The sequence below is a fragment of the Camellia sinensis genome, chromosome 14, assembly GCF_055761805.1.
Source record: "Camellia sinensis isolate YWXY chromosome 14, ASM5576180v1, whole genome shotgun sequence".
In the NCBI taxonomy this organism is placed as follows: domain Eukaryota; kingdom Viridiplantae; phylum Streptophyta; class Magnoliopsida; order Ericales; family Theaceae; genus Camellia; species Camellia sinensis.
Window position 1 is genome coordinate 55,169,637 of NC_138974.1, and position 21,702 is coordinate 55,191,338.

General features: G+C 34.5%; 2 protein-coding genes across 2 annotated transcripts; one reads left to right on the plus strand and one right to left on the minus strand.

The window, feature by feature from the left end:
- Window positions 1-300: 300 nt before the first annotated feature.
- LOC114268774 (uncharacterized) lies at window positions 301-756 on the plus strand. The gene is made up of 2 exons (XM_028210001.2): window positions 301-627; window positions 718-756. Exons 1-2 carry the CDS (start codon window positions 301-303, stop codon window positions 754-756), a joined length of 366 nt encoding a protein of 121 aa, XP_028065802.2.
- Window positions 757-9,865: 9,109 nt separating this feature from the next.
- Window positions 9,866-21,454, minus strand: LOC114268757 (oligoribonuclease). Its single transcript, XM_028209973.2, has 9 exons — window positions 21,301-21,454; window positions 19,992-20,127; window positions 19,465-19,599; window positions 19,145-19,221; window positions 17,861-17,942; window positions 17,634-17,689; window positions 12,458-12,544; window positions 11,838-11,928; window positions 9,866-10,479 (listed from the first exon to the last, which is right to left on the minus strand). Exons 2-9 carry the CDS (start codon window positions 20,101-20,103, stop codon window positions 10,361-10,363), a joined length of 759 nt encoding a protein of 252 aa, XP_028065774.2. The 5' UTR covers window positions 20,104-20,127; window positions 21,301-21,454; the 3' UTR covers window positions 9,866-10,360.
- Window positions 21,455-21,702: the final 248 nt, after the last annotated feature.

Here is a 21,702-nt window from a genome sequence, read left to right on the forward strand (position 1 = left end):
TGATTTGTTTCCTCCTATATAAACACAATGTTAATTGATTTTTTTTTTTATTTGTGGTTATAGTTCTACTATCTGAATGTTTTTTTTTTTTTTGTAGTTATATTTCTGCTATTTAAATTCAATTAATCTACTACGTATTTTTTTCCTCCAAATAAAATCATCTGTTCTTTTTCCTGTGTTCTCCTTCAAACCATTTTCACACTGTTATTCTTGTATATCCATCGCAGACTACTTTAAAATACTCTATTATGCTTGTATATCCATCCCAAACTAGTTTAAATATAATTTGTATGTTTATAGATGGATGGAAATAATTCCGATGACAATAAGAACACCAAAATGTGGACGCCCAGAATTGAAACGAAATTAATAAATATGTTGAGAGATGAGGTTAGAAACAATCAAACAACGGGCCGTACTACTTCGTGGACAATTAGGCATTGGAATCATTATGCAAATCAGTTGCACAACATATATGGATTTCGGTATACAGGTGTCAAGGTACGCCAAAAATATCAGCGATTGAAAGCTGATTACCAGACATTTAAGCGACTGCAGGCACAGACTGGTCTGAGATGGGATCCTATTATAGGCATTGTTGTTGCACCCGATAAATTTTGGGATAAGGTTTTCCATTAACCTGTACTATTTTGTAATTTTATTTTAAATATTTCATAATATATACAGTGCTAAATTCTTGTTTTGTAATTGTTGTAGACTAGCAGAAATGTGAAGAAGTTTAGGACAAGGGTTTGAATATTTTCAAGAAATGGCAGAAATTGTTGAAAATTGTTGTGCCACAGGGGCCCTGTCTCGTGCATCCACACAAGGACCCCTTGACTCAGAAGAAGAAGATGACATGTTAAATAAATTTTGGAACGCTGATGCTGGTGGGAGTAACGCTGGTGGGAGTAATGCTGCTGAGGCCATTCCTGTTGACTTATTCGGGGATGAGTATATGGATCCAGCAAAGGGCAAAGGTCACAAGAGGGGCCCTGCAACCAGCCAGACTGACAGTGGTCGTTCCAAAAAGTCACGGTCAAGTGGGTTTGATGATGTGTGCGCAGCTTTCACATCCTATGTACAAGCCAAAATAGGACATTCACGTGCACGAGAAAATGAGACTGAGACTGTAAATGCAGGTGGTGATGATTATTCCCGTGATGCATGTCAAGATGCATTGCTTGAGCTTGGGGACATACCACCGTTGCAGTACGTTAGGGCACTGACACTGTTCAAGGATAAGGAATGGCGAAGGTTTTTTATGCGCACTCCTACCCATTTGCGCCTAGCCATGATCCTCGCTTTGCGGTGAACTGAGAAGTTCTGTGTTGCTTGTGTTAGCAAATCTTCTTCGCTGAACTGTTTGATGATTTCATTATTCCTGATTTGGTTTTTCTTTTCTTTTTTTTTCATTCCATCATATCCTCTTTCCTTTTCTATGTTCGTATGTTTTTTTTTTTTTTTTGAACTTTTAAGTATTTTCTGTTATATTAAAACTATGTTCTGTTATTATAATATGACCATGTGTTAAATAAATTTTGTTCTCCTCTGAATTTTACTGTTTCACCAATAACGCTAACTATTATAGTATGAATAACATATTTTATAATTATGCTTTTACTGTGATGTAGACAAAGGCATATGTCATCCGACAGAGAAAACAATACAATGGAGCTCTCATCAGGAGAGAATGAGGTTGTTGATGATTTTATGGATTTTTTTATGATTGTTTTAATGCATGACCATGTCAACGCGTCAAGTAGTCGCCGACCGCAGCGAATGTGTCCATTCAGAGGTGAAGATTACATCTTCGGCCGATTAAATGGCCATCCAGAAACAATGATAAACGTTATGCGAATGGATGCACAAACATTCATTTTATTGAAAGACACTTTACTCCATAATGGCTTTATCGATACTGAACATATGCATATCAGTGTGGAGGAATCGCTTGGAATTTTTTATACACTTTTGCACAAAATGATCGCCATCGAATAATGGCAAATAGATTTCAACACTCCACGGAAACAATTTGTCGGCACATAAAAATTGTTATGCAGGCATTGTGCAAGCTTTCATCATCGGTTATCAAACCACGTAACCTAGAGGACATACCGAGAAAAAATTTAAATGACATCATGGGCTTTGAAAATTATGTTTAACAAAACTCCAAAAGGTAGTGACCGGCCACTCAGAGTATCCAATTTTGCAAGCATCATTTCTTTTAGTAATATAAAGCATAAATCTAATTTTTGTCCAATTTCAAAACAATATAACAAGTAAACTTGAAAACATGAAACACTATTATAATGTCCTTTTTTGGAAGTGATATTTTCAACTATCCATCGATGGAGAATACGAAGGTGAGGTTTTAAATGGCTGACTTATAAATTAGTGCCGCTAAATCGGTTGTCACAAATTGTGGTATAAATCTGAGTGACATCATCAACAATTTTTTCTAATGTGGCCTCATTTTGAAAATAACATTGTAAATCTCCTATTTTGACTCCAATAATTTGTGCAAAACGACGGAGAGAAAGTGTGATTCTTTTCCCCTTAACATAAGAGGTAAGACTGAACGGTTCATTTTGTTGGTCACCCAGTGTCAAGTGAACATAAAATAATCGTAGAAGACGGGGATATATCTTATTTGGCAAATTATTTAATGGTAACCATCCCATTGTATCTAATTTGCCAAGTAAGAGTGAATCATATTTAGAAGGTAGTTTTACGTTTCTTTCCATAATAATTGGTCGAGTAATGAAATGTTCATAGGCTTGTTCATAATGATATATTGCAAAATCATTAGTTGGATAGCCATCATGTTGTTGCTGTGGTGGTGGTACAGGGTTTGAGGATTCACCAAGTTCGAGCCTGGTTCGTTTTGTTCTTGGCATGATTGTTCTTGGCATGATGACTGTAAAAGTGAAAGAAAATGTATATTAAAACATATGAGAGGTAAAAAAATATGTATGAAAAATATCAACCATTAGTACATTTTTGTGCATACAAACTTATTTTTATGTAAAAAATATATATAAAAAAATTTGGTGACAAAATTTAATTAAGCAGATGCCATAGAAACAGATTTTTATATATATATATAAAAAAAAAGCATAGGGAATGATATTTCTCATTTATATTGGGTTTGTTTCATTTGGTTTATTATAACTTAGAAACTGATAATCAGAAAAATAAATGATAGTGTGACAAAATTAGAACAGAAATCAAAAAATATAATAGATGAAAATGGAACAGATATGAAACAAAGCGAACAGATACGGAGGTGGAATGGTGACTGGACCGGGATGACCGGCCGGATGTCCCGTGGGATGACCGGCCGGTTGTCCTCCTCTTCCCTCCTTCACTCCCTCTGAAGCTAATGTCTGAAGCTAATATGAAGATGAACTGGTATCAAAACTAACCTGTAAATTATGGAAGTAGAGAAGAAGGACCTAATGAGATGGTGGATATGCTTCTATTTCTCTAATTTTTGTTTTCTGATGTAACTGGAGAAGGTGTTTCTGAGATGGTAAGGTTGGTGTGGTAAACGGAATGAGATTCAGATTTAATAGAAAGGGTGAGGTTCAAAAGGTTTAGTTTGGATTTTTTTTTTTTAATTTACTTTTTATTTGTTAAATATTATTTGATTTTAATATTATTACTTTTTATATATATATATCACATCCGTGTACTGAGTACACAGCTGCAACCTCTCCTTTTTCTTTACCTCAGTGCTGAACACACAGCTATGAAACAATATGGGGTAGGTAATAAGTAAGTGAAATTACTATCTTACCCTTTATATTTTGTTCTATGTAATCACTTTCCATTTAAGTCAAGAGGGGCATAATAGTCATTTTGTATGTCAATCCCACAATTATATGAGCTCAACGGGTACAATAATGCATTGCATTTCTGTTGCCACATATGGACGAAATTCATAACATGTAATGAATAGAAAAAAAATTGATAATGTTTTGTAAGATTTACGTTATGATTTGTATTTTAAAATATTAAATTTTGTGTATTTATTCCTTCTTTATTAATATGTATTTTCAAAAGTTGTTGACTTTAACAAAATGTTAGAAAAAAATTAAAAACGTATTTTACAAATGAATTGATAGAAAAATTAATTGGCAGAAAATAATTGACATGGGTTTATTTTAAAATGAAAAAATTATTTCCAAAAAACAATTATTCAAAAAAATTACAAAATAAAAAATTAACTGACAAAAAAAATCAATTTTTAATTTCAGTATTTAAAAAATAGTTTGGTTATTATTGTTGATAAAAAATATGGATATCGATATATGAGTTGTGTGTTTGATAATAAATTATTGGTTGAATGAAGTTTTGAAAATTATTTTCAAAACACATCACCAAACAAATTTTCACCTTTCACATGTCACATCAAACTTTCAAAACTTAATTCAAAATACATTTTCAAAACACAATTCAACACTCTATTTAAAAATCATAACCAAATAAATTTTCTACACTCAAATCATAATTCTACAACTCACAAAATCAAAATACAACTCATACTCTCAAATCATATTTACAAAACACAACCAAACGCAGGCTTATTGTTTTACAAAACATTTTGTCGTTGCAAATATTATTTTATTTTAGCAATGGTATTACCAACACGTTTGGGTTGAGGCCAATGCATGTCTTGCAATACTTTTTTTTGTAACAATGATATGGTTGGCTGGTTATGCTACTTCAAACTTATACAGTGCTCATATTAAAATAAAAATTAAAAAAGAAAAATCAAATACTACAAAACATCTCTAATGACATTCAACAAAAAGAAGCCTCTTTGCAATCGCTATTGTTGGAATTTGTGAGAGGTGACCACATATTTCACTCCAAATTTTTGAACCATTTTGGAAAAAAATTATTTATTTTTTCAAATAAAATTAATAAAAAAAATTATACATATTTAAATCGTCAAAATAAAACCGATAATGGATTACATGAACTCTGAAAAATCTTAAAAATCTGCTAGATAGATTTATGATTATGTATCAATTTTAAGAAATAAAACAATCTCAATCAAACAATTAAGACAACTCGACACAACGATTTTAACGTGAAAAAATCACAATTGGAGCACCTCCAATTGTGATAAAAAATCACGGGCAATAGCTACAAAACAATCCACCAAGAAGATATAAAGAAATTACACAGGTATACTCTCAATTATCTAGTGAATCCACGCCCAAATTGAACCAACCCCTATGTGCCTTTCCCAGCCCCGTCTTCACCTCGAAATTGTCTTAACGATGAGCCACTGCAGAATACACCAAAGCTTCTAGCTCGAATTCTTCAGAATCCACTGAATAACAACTCTTTCTTTTATATAGAATGAACAAACAATCCTTTGATGTATCCTCCTTAAACCATGAATTGAATACTCAATAAAATATCAAAGAAAACAAGCAAAATAACCCCAAATAAAAATCCTAATATCTAAAAAGAAGATCTAGAGGCATAACCTTAGATTTGGAACAACTTACGAATTTATAGAATCTGAAATCGCGAGATCCGCTCGAGCGTGGGAATTGACGCTCGAGCGAGGACTCTATATGACGTGTTCCAAACCAAGATGTACACTCGAGCGAAGAAATGGATGCTCGAGCGTAAAAACACGATACTCAGTATTTTTGCAAACACGCATACTTCTGGAACTCACCATTCTCCGCTCGAGCGGTAGAATGTCCGCTCGAGCGGACAAGCAACTTTGAATATACTTTTGCATTTTGTTTCGGGGGCGCTGTCCCGAACTCGCCAAGGGGCGCTACCCCTTGGACCCCCGTGAGCTGACCGGGCAGCTCGATTCCCGTCATAGTCAGCGAAGTGGCAATCTTAAAAGAATTAAACACCACAAACTTCTCTACAAAGCACGATTCGGATTGAATTTGCATCTAATAAACCCATAGTCTTACAAAAATAAAAGTGTGAAAACAAATACAACTAAAAAAAAATTTATCAAACAAAATTGTCAAAAATAAAAACCTAACCAACTCTAACAACACTCACTAGTCCACTGTGTGGACAGGAGAAGCCAATTCTTTCCACAAACTCACAGCCACTAATCGATTCTGTACTTCATAAATTAGAATTCTAGCATTCCCTTCGCAATAAATTATATATTTTTTTTATATATTAAAAAAAATAAAAACAAAAACAAAAACAAAACAGTGTGAAACTTGATTAGGTTTGTTGAAAGTTGGGAATGACTTTGACAAGGGTCGCCGCAAGAGCAACCAGGTTTAGCAAGTGATATCATTTTGGTTGTCCACCTTTGCTTCTTTTTCCTTTTTTTTCTCTTTTTTTTTTAAATTGTATTTAAAAATATGAAAAATATTATATTAATAAATAATAACATTACATAAGTAAAATCTTAAAAGGTCATCCTAACTAAATAACAAATAAAAAGTAAAAATAAATACGTCAAAAAAATAATTGAGTCAAGAAAAATTATCGATCTTTTTAAAGATGTGATTTGAAAAGCAAAATCTGCTTGAAAGCTCGCCATTCCTATCGACGTCGTCTCCGTCATTGCTGTCTAACTCTGTCTCTGCCACTGCTACCATCAAATATCGAACACTACCAGAAACTACAGTTGAAAAGGAAGTATACTTATAATGGTATGGAAAAATGCTTGAGAGAGTAAAAAACTATTATAAATGCCAAAAATTCAAAATTTTATATCAAAATTTAAAAAGAAAATACTCAAAATTTATACTTCGAACATAAAAAATTAAGATCTATACTCAAAGGCCTGTTTGTTTTGGGGTGCAATGGATGGGAGGGGATTAGGATGGAGGTAGGGTTATTTTGTGTTGTATTTGTTTGTAAAGTTAGGAAAATGATTAGGATGGAGAAAGGGATTGAGATGGAGGTTGGAAGATGGGTTGGGATGGAGAAGGTGGAGGTGGTATTAAAAAAATAGTGAGGGGATTAGAAATTTTTTTATTTTTTACACAATGGAAATTTTTTTTTTAAACATTAATGTTTAATTTTTTATATTTTTTATTTATTTTAATATTTATATATAAATAATTTAATAATTTCTACACTAATAATTATCATCAAAATAAATATAATTTTATTTAATTCTTTCATTATCAATCTTTTTATTAATAATTTTTTTACTATTAATCGCTTCTATTTTACCTCGGACAATAAACAGGGCTAAACAAAATTAGAAATCCATATTATAGGGTTGTAATCTCCACTTTAAAAAGTATAAAGTGATTTACCGACACAACGCCAGAACATCGAAAATCACCCAGGGAAAGAGGCTCTACTCTCCCTCTTTGGACCTACCTCATCTACCTTTTGCTTTAATGAGAGAACAAAGTTGTCAACCTTTATTTGTTTATTTATTTATTTTGAGAGCACACACAAACATCGAGCAATATATTCTCAGTGTTTTAGGAGTTGTTATTTTAATTTTTTATTATTTTAATAAATTAAAAGTTTTATATTTAGAAAGCTAATTAAATTTTTTTTTATAGTTAAACATAATATTTGTGAAAAATAAAATAAAATAACGGAACGAATTACACTAACAGTCTCTACAATTTAGGAGTTATGTCGTTTTAGTCCCTGACTTTTCAATTGCAACACATTTGATCCTGAATTTTGAATCATGTTTCAAATAAGGACAATTGAAAATATCATTACTTAATTTCAAGGGCAAAATCTTCAATTTGATAATATATAAACTAGTTTGAAAAATAAATGTCAAAAAAATATTTTGAATTTTTAAAAATTATTTATACCCACAAAAGATAAAATTATATAAAATTAATAAATCTTTTAGACATTTATTTTTTTTTTATCAAATTAATTTTTATTATGTGTTTGGATAATGATGAGTAATTGTTTTATTTTCATTAAATTAGCTTTTATGTTTTCAATTTTGATATCATTATTAAACATATGCATTGAATCAAAAAATGCAAAACTAAAAACATTTCATATATTATATACCAATTACATATTAAAATTCTAACAACCGCCCATTACATGATCATCATCCAAACACATAATAAAAATTAATTTGATAAAATATATAAATATCTAAAAGATTAATCAATTTTACATAATTTATCTTTGGTGGATAGAAATAATTTTTAAAAATTCAAAAATATTTTTTTCACATTTATTTTTATCAAATTAGTTTATATTTTATTAAATTACCGATTTTGCCCTTGAAATTAAGCAATAGTATATTCAATTATCCTTATTTAGAACAAAATTCAAAATTCAGGGTTAAATGTGTTACAATTGAAAAGTCATGGACCAAAGTGATACAACTCCAAACTATAAAGACTGATAGTGTAATTCGCCCTAAAATAATTATAAATTTAACATGATATTTTATCTTATTAATTATTTTAATATATTTTATTTTTTATAAATTTTAACATAAAATAAGTTAAAATTTTTCTTCCCAAACAGCCGATTGTAGGTTTTTTTTGAACTGGACCCAATTATAGTTTGATACAATTTTTCCTGCTGCATTTGATTTGTGTGACTTGGATGTGCAGTATTGATTCTCGTATACTTATTCTGTATGCTACAGAACTTAGTATTAGCTTACATGCTCTATTTTTTTATATTGTCTATGCTTTACCAAACTTTCAATTAATTGAAGACTGAAGTTATATCATCCATACATATTTACATTTTATTAGTCGAAATAACTTCAATTGTTTAATATATATATATATATATATATATATATATTATTGAAAGCTATGTGAATAGAATAACTATCAAACTCTCATTAATCAAACGCTCATTAATAAAAGATTTCACAACACACAAAAGTCGCATGAGGAACAGGGGAGGTTTTTGAGAGGTGAGGTCATTGTGGTTTTTTTAGAGGAAGACTGAATCGGTGTGTTTGGTTTGATTTCTTTGGAATAAATTTTTTAAAAATTAGATTTTTTAATTTTCGTATTTTTTATTTTTAGTGAATATTCTTAAAATTTTAAATATTTTTTTTATTTTTTTAAATGCACCTTACTTAAATGTATCAAAAAAGTAAAAAATTTGTAAAAAAATATTTTAAAAAATTAATAAATATATAAAAATATTTATTAAAACAAAAACGTATTGAATTCTTATATTTTTTTATATTTTTGGCATTTAATAAATTTTTAAAATATTTTTTTTACAATTTTTTTACTTTTTAAGTGTATGTAAGGTGTGCCTAAAAAGTTTTTAAAAAAATGCTTAAAATATTAAAAAAATTCAGTAAAAACAAAAAAACATGAAAAATAATAAAGTAAAATTTTTTGAAAAGTGTTTTTAGAAAATGGAACCAAATAAACTGAGGAGGTAAGAATAAAAAATAGCCATATGCAAATGGAACTCCCAAAACAAATATTAAAAATAATAATAATCAAGTTATATTAAAAAAAGAAAATTATTATACACCCGGATAAAGAGATTTTTTTTTCCTTCCCATTTCTCCATAATATACAGCAACACAGCATGGAGATAGACTACATCAAACATGTAGCAAGAGGAAGTGGGAATTAAACTGACAGTGGCCCTGTTTGGTAAAACTGTAGGAAAGTGCTTATAACTTATGTTTAAACAGCTTATAACTTATAACTATAAACATAAGCTAATTTCTGACTTATAAATTAAACATCTCCTGCCCCACTAAAAGAATAAGCTGATTTCTGACTTCCAAAAAGCTATAAGCTATAAGCTAAACCAAACACATCAAAATAGCTTAAATTAAGCTGAAAGCTGAAATAAATAACTTTTAAGTTGCACCAAACAGAACCAGTGCTTCAAAATTTTAGGATGGTCTTGCCAGAGTGGGTACACAGTAAATAAACGAGTAACATAAATAGTTATACGTTCATAAACTACGCACACTTAGTGAAATATACAACCATTTAAGGCATGCTAATGAGCGCAGTTAGGCACCGTTAAAAAGACCCTTCAAATAAAAAACTTCGTTGTTTTAATGGGAAACAACATTAGCAGCATACAGGTGATGAAAATGTTGTCAATGTCGTTTCCCATCACTAAGGTCTCTCTCTATCACTCACACACACATTCATGTAGGCATCATCCATCAGTATTCAAAGGAAAAGCTAAAATTTAAAGCACTAATCAACGAAACAAAGACCATCCATTCTATGGTCTAAGCAGAGTGACATTGGGTCCTATAAAAAAAAACTGTATGATCTAACCCCATAATACCATTTTACATAACTGGGGCCAGATCTTCAGCATTTAGGTCAAGTGTATCAAAGTTGCTTAAACAGGACAGATCACTTCAACCTGAAATCTGCAGTGTCTTCTTTTGCTGTCACTTCTTAGGCTTTGATTTGAATATGTTCTCCTTGTAGTATTTCAGTTCTGCTATGCTTTCCTTGATGTCATCCATTGCTCTATGCTTGTTTTGTTTTGAAGGAGCCTTCTTGTTTTCTAATAAACAAGCCATGCCGTTGAACACAAAACAGAAAGTAAATATCAGAAACTACTACAAATTAAGTAGCAGAAAAATGATCTGATTCTGATCACAAGAAAATGCACTGACTACAAGTGCGGATGCGCAGATGTAAATTGATCAACAAGATGAAGAGCTTAATGAATCTGGCCTGAACACCCACTTATCAATAGGAATGGCAACGGGATGGGGATGCCACTCCCTGTCCCCGATCCCCGAAAGTAAAAAAATCTCCGTCCCCGCCCTCGATCCCCAGCGGGGAACCCATCACCAACCCCATCCCCGTCCCCCTAACGGGGATCAGGTTTCCCCGACCCCGAAAAATCCCCAACAAATCTGTTCAATTCAACACACACACACACAAGAACAAAAAAAATAAAATAATCTGTATGTATAATGATGCATGACAAATCTGTTTAACACACACACACACACACAACTACTGTTCAAATTAACAACAATCCAACAACAACAGACAGGTATATATATATAACAACTTAAAAAAAAAAATTGTTCATCAATCAACAACAGATATATATATAGAGAGATAGAAAAGGGAGGGGGGGCTTCACGATCTGTTCAGATCGGTGGCTTCACCGTCCTAGTCCTGGTCACGGTCCTGGCTTCATGGTCACGGTCCTGGTCCTAGTCCTGTTCAAATCAGTGGCAACGGAGGGCTTCACGGACGGACCACGGTTCATGATCTGTTCAGATCGGTGGTAGTAGTAGTGGATCTAAATGATGTTGATGATGATGAGAAATGAGAGAGATGAGAGAGATCTGAGTGAGTGAGTGAGGGAGAGAGAGAGAGATGAGAGAAGCAGCGTGGCGAGACTCAGAAAAATCTAAGTCAGTGAGTGAGGGAGAGAGAGATGAGAGACGTGAGCGAGGGAGAGAGAAGTGAAAGTGAGAGGAGGTTTGGTTTATATATATATATAGGGGGTAAAATAGTAATTTTATTTCGGGGATAAACGGGGACGGGCCGGGTACAGGGCTGGGACACTTATCCCCGTCCCTGGCCCGAAACTGATCGGGGATTGATTTTTGAATACTATCCCCGTCCCGTTGGGGATATTTTTTGGAAAAAAAACCGCTTAAATCGGGATCGGGGGGTCGGGTCCCCATCGGGCCAGGTTCAAATTGCCATCCCTAGTTATCAACAAAACAGAACAAAAAAGAGATGAAGAGCTTAGTGAAGTTTCAGGGATGCCTTGATGATGTGGTACTATGTATTCAAATGCAGGAACCAAACAAACAGGATTAATTCACTTGGTATTTAACACGATTTGGAGAATGCTGACATGTTTGAACTGGATAAGAAGAGTAAAAATGTTACCTTTTGGGTACCAACGAAAGCATAGAGCCTTGACACTGCTAACATCAACAAGTACATGAGAGAAAAGACTGGCCAAATCTGGCATATACTTCTGCAAAAAGGAAAATTTGAGAATAGAGCAAAACAACCTTACATGTCAAATTTTATTTATTTGTGTTTTTTTTTTTAAATAAAGGACAAACGACTGCCAGACCATGAAATTGGTTACATCCTAATAATTGTAAAGAGGTTTACTCGCTGCCAAGGAGGTATTTGGAGGCAATCATGCTAATGGGAAAAACGTCAATAAGCAGCAACATTTTCAAAATTCTTCTAACTTAAATCATTTCCAAATCATTTGTTGAAAAAGTCACTAATTTAAAAAAAAATGCCAGTTTCCACTTCCTGCAATAACATCAGCACTTTATCTCTTATCACAAAAACAGAGCAATTTGAAGAGCCAAAAAATCCAATTGTTTCCAAATCAGATGGCAGAAGAGCACTAATGTTTAAAACAGATATCATACCATCAACCAAGGAAACACATGGTCATTGAACCAAGGAAATGCATTTACTTCGGCACAAGTGCTCATAACCAGGTTACCAGATATATATATATATCATGACAAAATTCCTCCTACCTTCAAAAATAGAAAATCCATATAAATTGAATTTCCGGCAAGAAGAGGTGTATGCGTGCCTACATATCTCTTTACAAATTCAATAACCTACAATAAGAAAAAAAAAAACATATCAGAGAATGTTAGATTCAACAAAAGAAATGGAAATCAAGCTGCAAAAGGGTTGTTTATTTATTTATTTATTAAAAAAATTAAAAATTAAAAAATAAAAAAGAAAAAAAGAAAAAAAAAAGAAGAAGAAGAAGAAACATAGATAAGGTTATGACATGTAGGTACACAGGAATGAAGCCTTTTTGAAGAACATTTCAGAAAGATGAAGGCAACCAATATTTAGTTAAGATCACACTGTTTCCAGTTTAGTGAGGGCTGAACCTGAAACACAGCATTGACACCTTTTATTTTGAGCTCCTCAGTCAACAGTCCAGAATAAGTTGATTTCAATACGGAAATTTCATGTTTTCCATAATAGTTTACTTTCTTGGGACAGGTTTTTTGGATGCAAAATTGCAGTTGACCAGAATTAGTTCTGCAGGATTATGGAACTGTTAGAATTTACCATCACCTACCACCAATTTACCATCACCTACCACCACCTACTACACTCACCCTCTCCTATATAATGAGTCACTCACCATTTGTAATATACAATATCAATATATATCAATCAATAATACAATTCTCTCTATTTCTCTATACATAATTAATTATCTCTATTTCTCTTTATACATTAAATTTCTACATGGTATCAGAGCAGGTTTAGAATCTAATATTCTCGCTTCACCGGCGGGCGGCAATCTCACCTTAGCCGCCCGCCGGACCTCAACCTAGTCTGCTAAAATTTTCTACACATACCTTAAAATTTCCTTTCTTCAACCTGCTGTCTGTGTTTTGTGCACTCAGAGGTCGGTTTACCTTACCCCACCATATTCCACCCCCGGTCCAGCCTCTTCTCATTTGTCGGCAGCGCTCGTCAATCCATCCAGCAGGATTTCCGAGGCCTTTTACAGACCCAGTGCCGCTGCGCCTCCCCCGTTTGTCGCCACGTGGACTGCGTTCGGGAAAACTGTCTCGACTACACGACGGCGATCATGGAAGCGTTCCTCGACTCCGACTTCTGTATCCAGCCGAGAGGCGGCGGCTACACTCGGGATGAGCTTATCACTGTCACGTGATGTCCCATCGCCTTTGCTATCTACACTATCACCCCGGCGCATAGTCGTGGCGCCGTCTGGAATGTGCACACCAAACTTTTGACCAGTGACCATGGAGCCAGCAAAGCCACCTTGGGTGGGTTTACCATCTGTGTAGATATCTTGACCTTGCTCACATTGGATCCCACCTCTATCACTTCACCAACCACTTCATGCCCTGGAACCATGGGGTAATTGGACATGCCAAGATCATTCTTGATTTGCTGCATATCAGAATGGCAGATTCCACAACAAATCACCTTGATGAAAACATCTTCACCATCTCTCTCTCTCTTGAGGAGCATAAAGAAGAAAAGAGAAAACAAAACGAGGGGCCCTCTCTAACTCTCTCGGCCTCCACTCTCTCTCACTTTATTTTTTTTTTTTTTTTTCCACCGTGTCTCCTATCATGTTTTATTTTTCAGTTTATTTTTCTGTTTTGTGACTCTCTCCAAACCTACTTTCTCTTTTATCTATCTATATATATATATATATCTAATTCATTTTATCATCATCATCATGTACCCTTTTTTTTTTATTTTTTAAACCAATCTTACTCTCTCACACCATTCACACTGCCACATACACAGCACATGCACGACACCATTCACACCCATTCTTGTTATTTTAATACACACATCCACTACCTCACCTTTATTTTCATTATTATAAAACACTATCCCCAATTTTATATAAACTTTTCTATTCTAAACTTTTCTCCACCACCCAACACCATCATCACATTTTCCACCACCCACCTTTTCTCTTTTATTTCATAAATAAATAAATACAAAAATTAAAAAATTAAACCAAAAATCCAAAACCGTGGTCCCATCTTTTTTTTTTTTTTTTTAATATTTCCACTCCACTTGCCATAATGATGCTGTCCATGCCTTGGATCCTCTTCTTATTCTTGTTACAAAAAAAAAAAAAAAAAAAAAAACCAAACCAATTTCCATATTTGCGCAACACACCATATTTTATTCATATTGGGAATCCACCCCGATCACACTTTTACAGCAAAAAAAAAAAAAAAAAAAAACAAAACAAAACCAAACCCAAACACCCACCTCCACAGGCGGGATTTTTTTCTTCTCTACTCTGCCGCCGGTCTCTTCTTCTTGCCTCCGTCCTGCGCGGCCCTTGACGGTGTTGCCTCCGTGCTTCCTAGACCTCCAAGCAAGTTGCCTCCTCCCTGCTCCTCCACTACAGCATATGGTGGCCCTCCAAATCGGAACATCACGGTGGCCTTCCGCTTCAGCTCCTTGTTTTCTGCCCTTAGCACGCTTATCTCTGCTCGCGCATCCTTATACATGCGTTGGAGTAGAGCCAGCTGGGAATTTAAATGCTGCACCTCATTTGTCCTACTCTGCAGCCGGTTCGACAAATTTGTGACCGCCGTCATGGTTTCCACGCATGACTTCAGAGTATACTGATTAGCCTCAATATCAGTTTGCACCGCCATTTTTTGCTCCACCGACCGCATCGGAAAGTTCAATGGAGCAAAACCAGAGGTGTCTGGTTGCGGTTCACTGGCCACCGCACCAGTTATTTCTCTTGTGGGCTCATTCAGTTCTGGAAAGAGCGTGAGCAGGTTCTGGGTAGCTGGACGGGAAGAAGAGGCCATGTTTTTGGGTTGCTAAGTATTTCGGAGAAGGGTTGGTTTCAGGGTGTTTCAAGATTTGCAGAGACAAGCTCTTCGAGCGTTCAGAGGTTTCAGACTAGTATGCACAGCCTTCGCCTCAACCTTGTTTTAAATAGCCAGGGCCAGCCACGCGCATCGCGCGCCTCTTGACGCCCGACAAACTGGCACACCTTTTCATGGCACATCTTTTGATAAAGTGGGCATGCCTTTTGATGGCACGCTTTTTGAAAGATTGGGCACACCTTTTGAGGGTGCAACTTTTTAGGGGTCCGACAAGACTCTGTAAACTGTCCCGACATTGATTCCGGTTAGCTCCTTCATGGGTCCGACAAGACTCTGTAAACTGTCCCGACATTGATTCCGGTTAGCTCCTTTATGGGTCCGACAAGACTCTATAAACTGTCCCGACATTGATTCCGGTTAGCTCCTTTATGGGTCCGACAAGACTCTGTAAACTGTCCCGACATAGATTCCGGTTAGTTTCTACAAGGGTCCGACAAGACTCTGTAAACTGTCCCGACATTTGATTCCGGTTAGTTTCTACAAGGGTCCAGCAAGACTCCGTAAACTGTCACAACAACTGTCACAAAAGTGTCTGCTACAACGGTCCGACATGACCCCATAAACTGTCTTCTACATGGTTATGACACCCCCATACAGTGTCCTCTACAACGTTATGACACCACCATCCAGTGTCTTCACCAATGGTCTGACACGACCATACAGTGTCTCTTATCCTTTTTTATTTTTATGTATTTTCTTGTTTTGTTCCTCTCTTCAAACTCAAGTTGGTTAGTTTCTATCCTCCTTGAGTTTGCGGGGGGCTGTTAGAATTTACCATCACCTACCACCAATTTACCATCACCTACCACCACCTACTCCTCACCTACTACACTCACCCTCTCCTATATAATGAGCCACTCACCATTTGTAATATACAATATCAATATATATCAATCAATAATACAATTCTCTCTATTTCTCTATACATAATTAATTCTCTCTATTTCTCTTTATACATTAAATTTCTACAGGAGCTTTAGTCTAAAGCAAAGGATTTATTTCTGAATGCAGAATTGCAGTTGACCAGAATTAGTTCTGCAGGATTATGGAGCTCTAGTCTAAAGCAAAGGATTTATTTCTGAGTTTATTCAGCCATTTGACGGTCAGGGGTGTGGAAAGCAAGTGACGATATAATTAGCTGTGTAGTTCTCATAATCTCAAAATCCTTAGAATCCAGGCCATCACTTGATTTGGCGTAAACAATAAGGTATATAGCATGGACACTTCTAAAGCAGTATCAGTGTTCAACACCATTTCAGAGACGCTCCTCCAAAGCATCTGGATATATATGTCAAAGACTCCCCAACATGTCTCAAATTATCAAACATGGTCAACATATATCATAGAATTTAGTCCATGCATTTATATAGAAAGTGGATGTAGTTATAAGAAAAGTAATGATGAAGAAGATCGTATAGATATATATTATATTATCAAGCATGATCTTCCAAATTGTGGAAATGCTAGTACTTTTATATTTAGATCAATTTCTTTAATTTATTTATATTTAGATTAATTTCTTTAATTTATGAAAAAAAGCATGTCTGCTAAAACTTCTATAAGTTATTATTATACAAATATATAAACAACTGAGTGTTTATCAATAATTAAATATTACAACGTAAATTCATATCTTGCCAGGAAAATATCCTCTCTTTTTTCACAACTGTCATTTCTGATGGATCTCAGACATACTGCTTCCACAAAGTTCAGAATAACAGAATTAAGCAGACCAAATGACATACTCCATTTCTTGGCCCAAAATCAAAATTGGCAAACCTATATATCAAGGTAGTAAGACAATAGTTTCACCAATGCCATAACTTTATCCTGGATTTTAAGTATCCCAGTTTCTAGTTCTTGCATCCTTTCAGGGTTTATACTTTGACTTAGTCAAGGATGTTCTTCTAAGAAGCTCAAACTTTAGTTGGAAAATTCAGACACCAAACTACAGATGTTAGATTCTTTGATCTTATATCAATACATCTGAGTTTTTAAGTAGATCCAGATATTCTCATATTTCTGAGTGATTGAATTATATACACCAAAATATGGATGTAAACAACTTGGGACATAAAGATTGCACGGTATTTAGAGCAAGACCAAAGGAAGAATAAGTTCCACCACTGCAATACAACTCGCATAAATCTATTACAAAGTCTGAGCTCTCTAGAACCATCTATTATATCCTAAAAATAGTCCATCAGCACAGATTATGAACTATAAGCCTTGTCAGAACTACCCCATGAAAAGAAAGGTCAGCGACTAATAAGCTTACCTGCTTTTCAGCTTCCTGCTCACTAATCGTACTTTGGAGCACCTTTTCTGTCAACCCTAATTAAACCAAAAAATGTTAAATCTTATATGAGCCTTGCCAAGGCAATAAGAACAATGTTAAATGCACCTATGACAAACAAAGAGAATTAAAAGGTGGAGCATAGATAGAATATATCATCCAGGTGACAGCAATATCTCTTGAAGCCTAACATTTGACAAGCAGCTTACCACTTGCTGCATGATGAGTCTGACACCATTCTCCCATTTTGTCCAAACATTCCTTACTTTGATGGATAACCAAATCGGGACCCTAAATAGAAGAAAGTATAACTCAGTTTGCAAGAACAAGAGAATCACTTAAAAGGCTGCTGTTAACAGGTTTTCATGCACCAAACCCTATAACACAGCGAGAGGACAAATCAATGTCCAAGACATGAGAGTTAATTGCTAAAATAAATAAAAACGAGGAAATAGAAATTGGGCGTGTTTATTTTTTACCAGGACTTCACTCAAGGCAGGCATCTGAAGTTTGCTTCAAGTCAGGCTAAAAGAATATCTTACAGAAATGTGCAGCATGAAGTGTTCAAGAACCATATCTCAGAGCACAAATGATTTGTGAATATACTATCGTCTCCTTACGACTCTTAGTTTTTAAGACATGGGCACTAACAATCATAAAATCTCTTTGATTTCAAGATATGTACACAGGTGTTGGATGTCGAGACAGATAAAGATGCCCCTACAAATAAAGACGTGTACTAAACATATAGTTATATGTCCTTTCTTATTGAAGATTTAAAAATTAAAATATAAAATTACTTCTTTATTTATGGAGTTATTAAATATGTGTCATTTGTTTGATTACACAACTACACGATATTGTGTAGGACATATAGTTAACAGATATTTTTTCCCTCAAAAAGGCAACCAACTTCTCTCTCAGTTTTTTTTTTTTTCTTCTAAATATTGCAAATCATTATGATTATTATTTGATCAGCGAAAGTCAATGGTTAGTTGTTTAATTAGCATCTCGGGAGAGTTGAAACTTGCACCCATACACCTTGAAATAAAATCGTGCCCTCCCTTTCCAGTCCTAAGAGTGGAACCCAAGACATCCCCCTTAGGAGAGACTTGGTGGCCAAAGGGCTAACCAACTAAGCTAGAGCCCCCTGGTTAATATTGCAAATCATTATGAACACACAAAACACTCTCATTAGTAGGCACCATTATCTTTGACAAGTGAAAATTATGTACACATGTAGATCAATTCATGACTGTTTCAATTTATACCAATTTCACTAAAGCCTTCAGAAGAAATAATGACCTTCACCATGATCAATATCTTTAATAAATAAAGATGGAGAGATCTGAAAGCTTGGGAATGGCAACGTACAGAAATAAACAATAAAAGGAGGATAATAAATCAATAAACAATATGTAATAAAAAACAGAACTGGCCAATCACCAATTCTGGGGAATCACAGTAAATCCTGAGAGAAGAGATAAAATTACCTCAATTAATTTGGTCAAATTGCCATCTGTAATTACACAAGCAATCTCCAGTATTCTATCAACTTCCACATTTAGACCTGCATAGGCAACAAAAGTAAAAGAATTTCCCACGCAAATACCATCACAAAGACCTCGGTAGAATGAGCCTAGGCTTTGCACGACTATATCGTAGCAATTTCAGGCAATACACTGCCCTTCATTCAATTGACATGTTTTGCATAATGTACAAATAAATATTCCATATAAAATTGCGATTGCTCTGTGTCCGGCCTAGGCCAAAGGACCAAGGTCCATTTTAATTATCTATAACTAATACCTACCAGTCATTTCCAAATCAATCCACGCAAGGGGCATCTTGTACTCTCCTGAAACCTTTTCTATGCTTTGTTGACCGCCATTCTCATCCTTTGAGAGGGTCATGTCTCCTGGGCTGTCAGCTTTTTTCTTACCCTTACCTGCATTATGAAGATACATCAGTTGGCATCAAATAATCATTTAAAACAGAAATGCGACATTCGCTGGTGAGGAGTTGGGATCAGCTTGGTAAAATTAAAATCCGCAGGAGTCATAGTCCAACCATGTGTCGCAGTTTAACATTTCACAATTGTATGCGGGCAATAGCTATGGGTCTAACTTTTCCATCATGCATCAAAATAATATGCCACCATTCTAACCAAAATGCCTGTTGAAGGTCATGGACAAAAAGTTTTGAAGGAGAGATTCAGCCCTAAAATAATCAACCCCAGATAGAGTTAAGTCAATCAGTTCTAATTTCTAAAGAAAAAATAATCACATTAAAAAACATAAAAGAACTTTATAAATATGGCAGACTTAAATATAGTTTAACCTCTTCGATTAGCACTTTCTCTATTGTCAGCAGCTACATCAGTAGCTGTTGGTTCTCCGTCATCTGCAACATCCAATTGAAGCAAAGAAAATGCATTTGCAAGCTGATTCATTTGCTATTTTTCAACATACAACTCCTGTCAAATTTAATGATAATAGAATGTCAATAAATTGAAAGTAAGATTCCTAATCCTATGTGGGATTGATCTCGCGGATCAGATCGATGATTGGATTAAGGATAGTACAATTCTATTTTCTATAAAATAAAACAAAATAAAGGTAAAAATACTGATAAAAATTATGCATATTAAAAATAAGGTGAAAAATCACCAAACCAGCGATTCTACCTACGATCGAACTATGATCCCACACCATCCTACTTGCAATCATACTATAATACCAATTTTACAACGATTTCGATCATTTCACAATTTAGGATCATGTGGTCCTACAATCCATATCGCGGATTTTATAAACTTGTACCTAAGAGAGTAAAGTTAGACCAGCTTAACAGCCCCACAATAACCAAATGGTGACAGATCAATCTCCGCGAGCATTCAACTTTACATTACGACCAATGCAAGCTAGCAGTTCAAAATCAAATTTAAAACAGTGAAAATGGTAGAAGAGTATAAAAATTGGCATGGTAACATTTTCTTTCTAATATAGGCCCCGTTTCTTGTTCACACAAACCCAGTTTAGGTCAATCATAAAATTGGATTGCCCAATACTCTGCTTATAGCCACATATTTTGATAGGTATTGTCACCGTACTGTTGAGTATGTAATTAATTAACCAATTAGAGAACTAGGGTTCTAAATCAAACAAAAGTTCTCACTTACATTCACATAAATAAATAAATTCAGATCCACAACTGGAGTTGATAAATACAGATACAGAAAACACAAACATTGAATTTTATGAATAAATAAATAAATAAAAGAAGATTAAACAAACACCCAATCTGTAACTGTATGCATGCGTATGTATATACCTAAAGAACCCAATAATGCGACTTGAAAGGTCGGTCAGTCAATTTTATACACCTTTCGATTTCAATAAAGTAACATCAAACAAAAGCAACCTAAGTCATCGCATTGATCATTCGAGCGAAGAAATCCCCAAAAAAATAGTGGGGATTGGTATGTGAGTAACAGTAGTAGCAGTAGAGTAGTGAAGTGAAGTTGGAAATCAAAAATGGCAAACAAAAGCAGACAACTTTGTATGGATTCAAGTATTATGTACATACAGTTACAGACGTGTGTATATCAATATAGGGATAGATAGAGAGGATGTGATTGGAAGCGTACCGAGGAGAGTATGAGTGAGAGAGACGAGTGATTTTCTTGGATCCAGAGCGTCTTCGATAGAAGAAGAAAAGGAGAAGGAAATGCCCGCTGAACTGAATGTGTACGGTAGCACCATCGACAATTGACTCGACTTTTAGTTTTCACCAAGGATCCTCTAGAGTGAAATTTTCCTAAAGTTTCCTAAAGTGTTACAGTGTATGGTTGAGATTTATTGGCAAGTCACATCAGAAAAATTGATGTGACTTGCCAGTAAATCTCAACCATACATTGTAGCACTTTAGGAAACTTTAGGAAAAAATCACTCTAGAGGATCCTTGCTCTTTAGTTTTGGGGTTTTTTTTCAAATTAAGTTAAATTAGAAACTTAATTGTCAAATTAAGTCTAATTTGGACGGAATTTTTA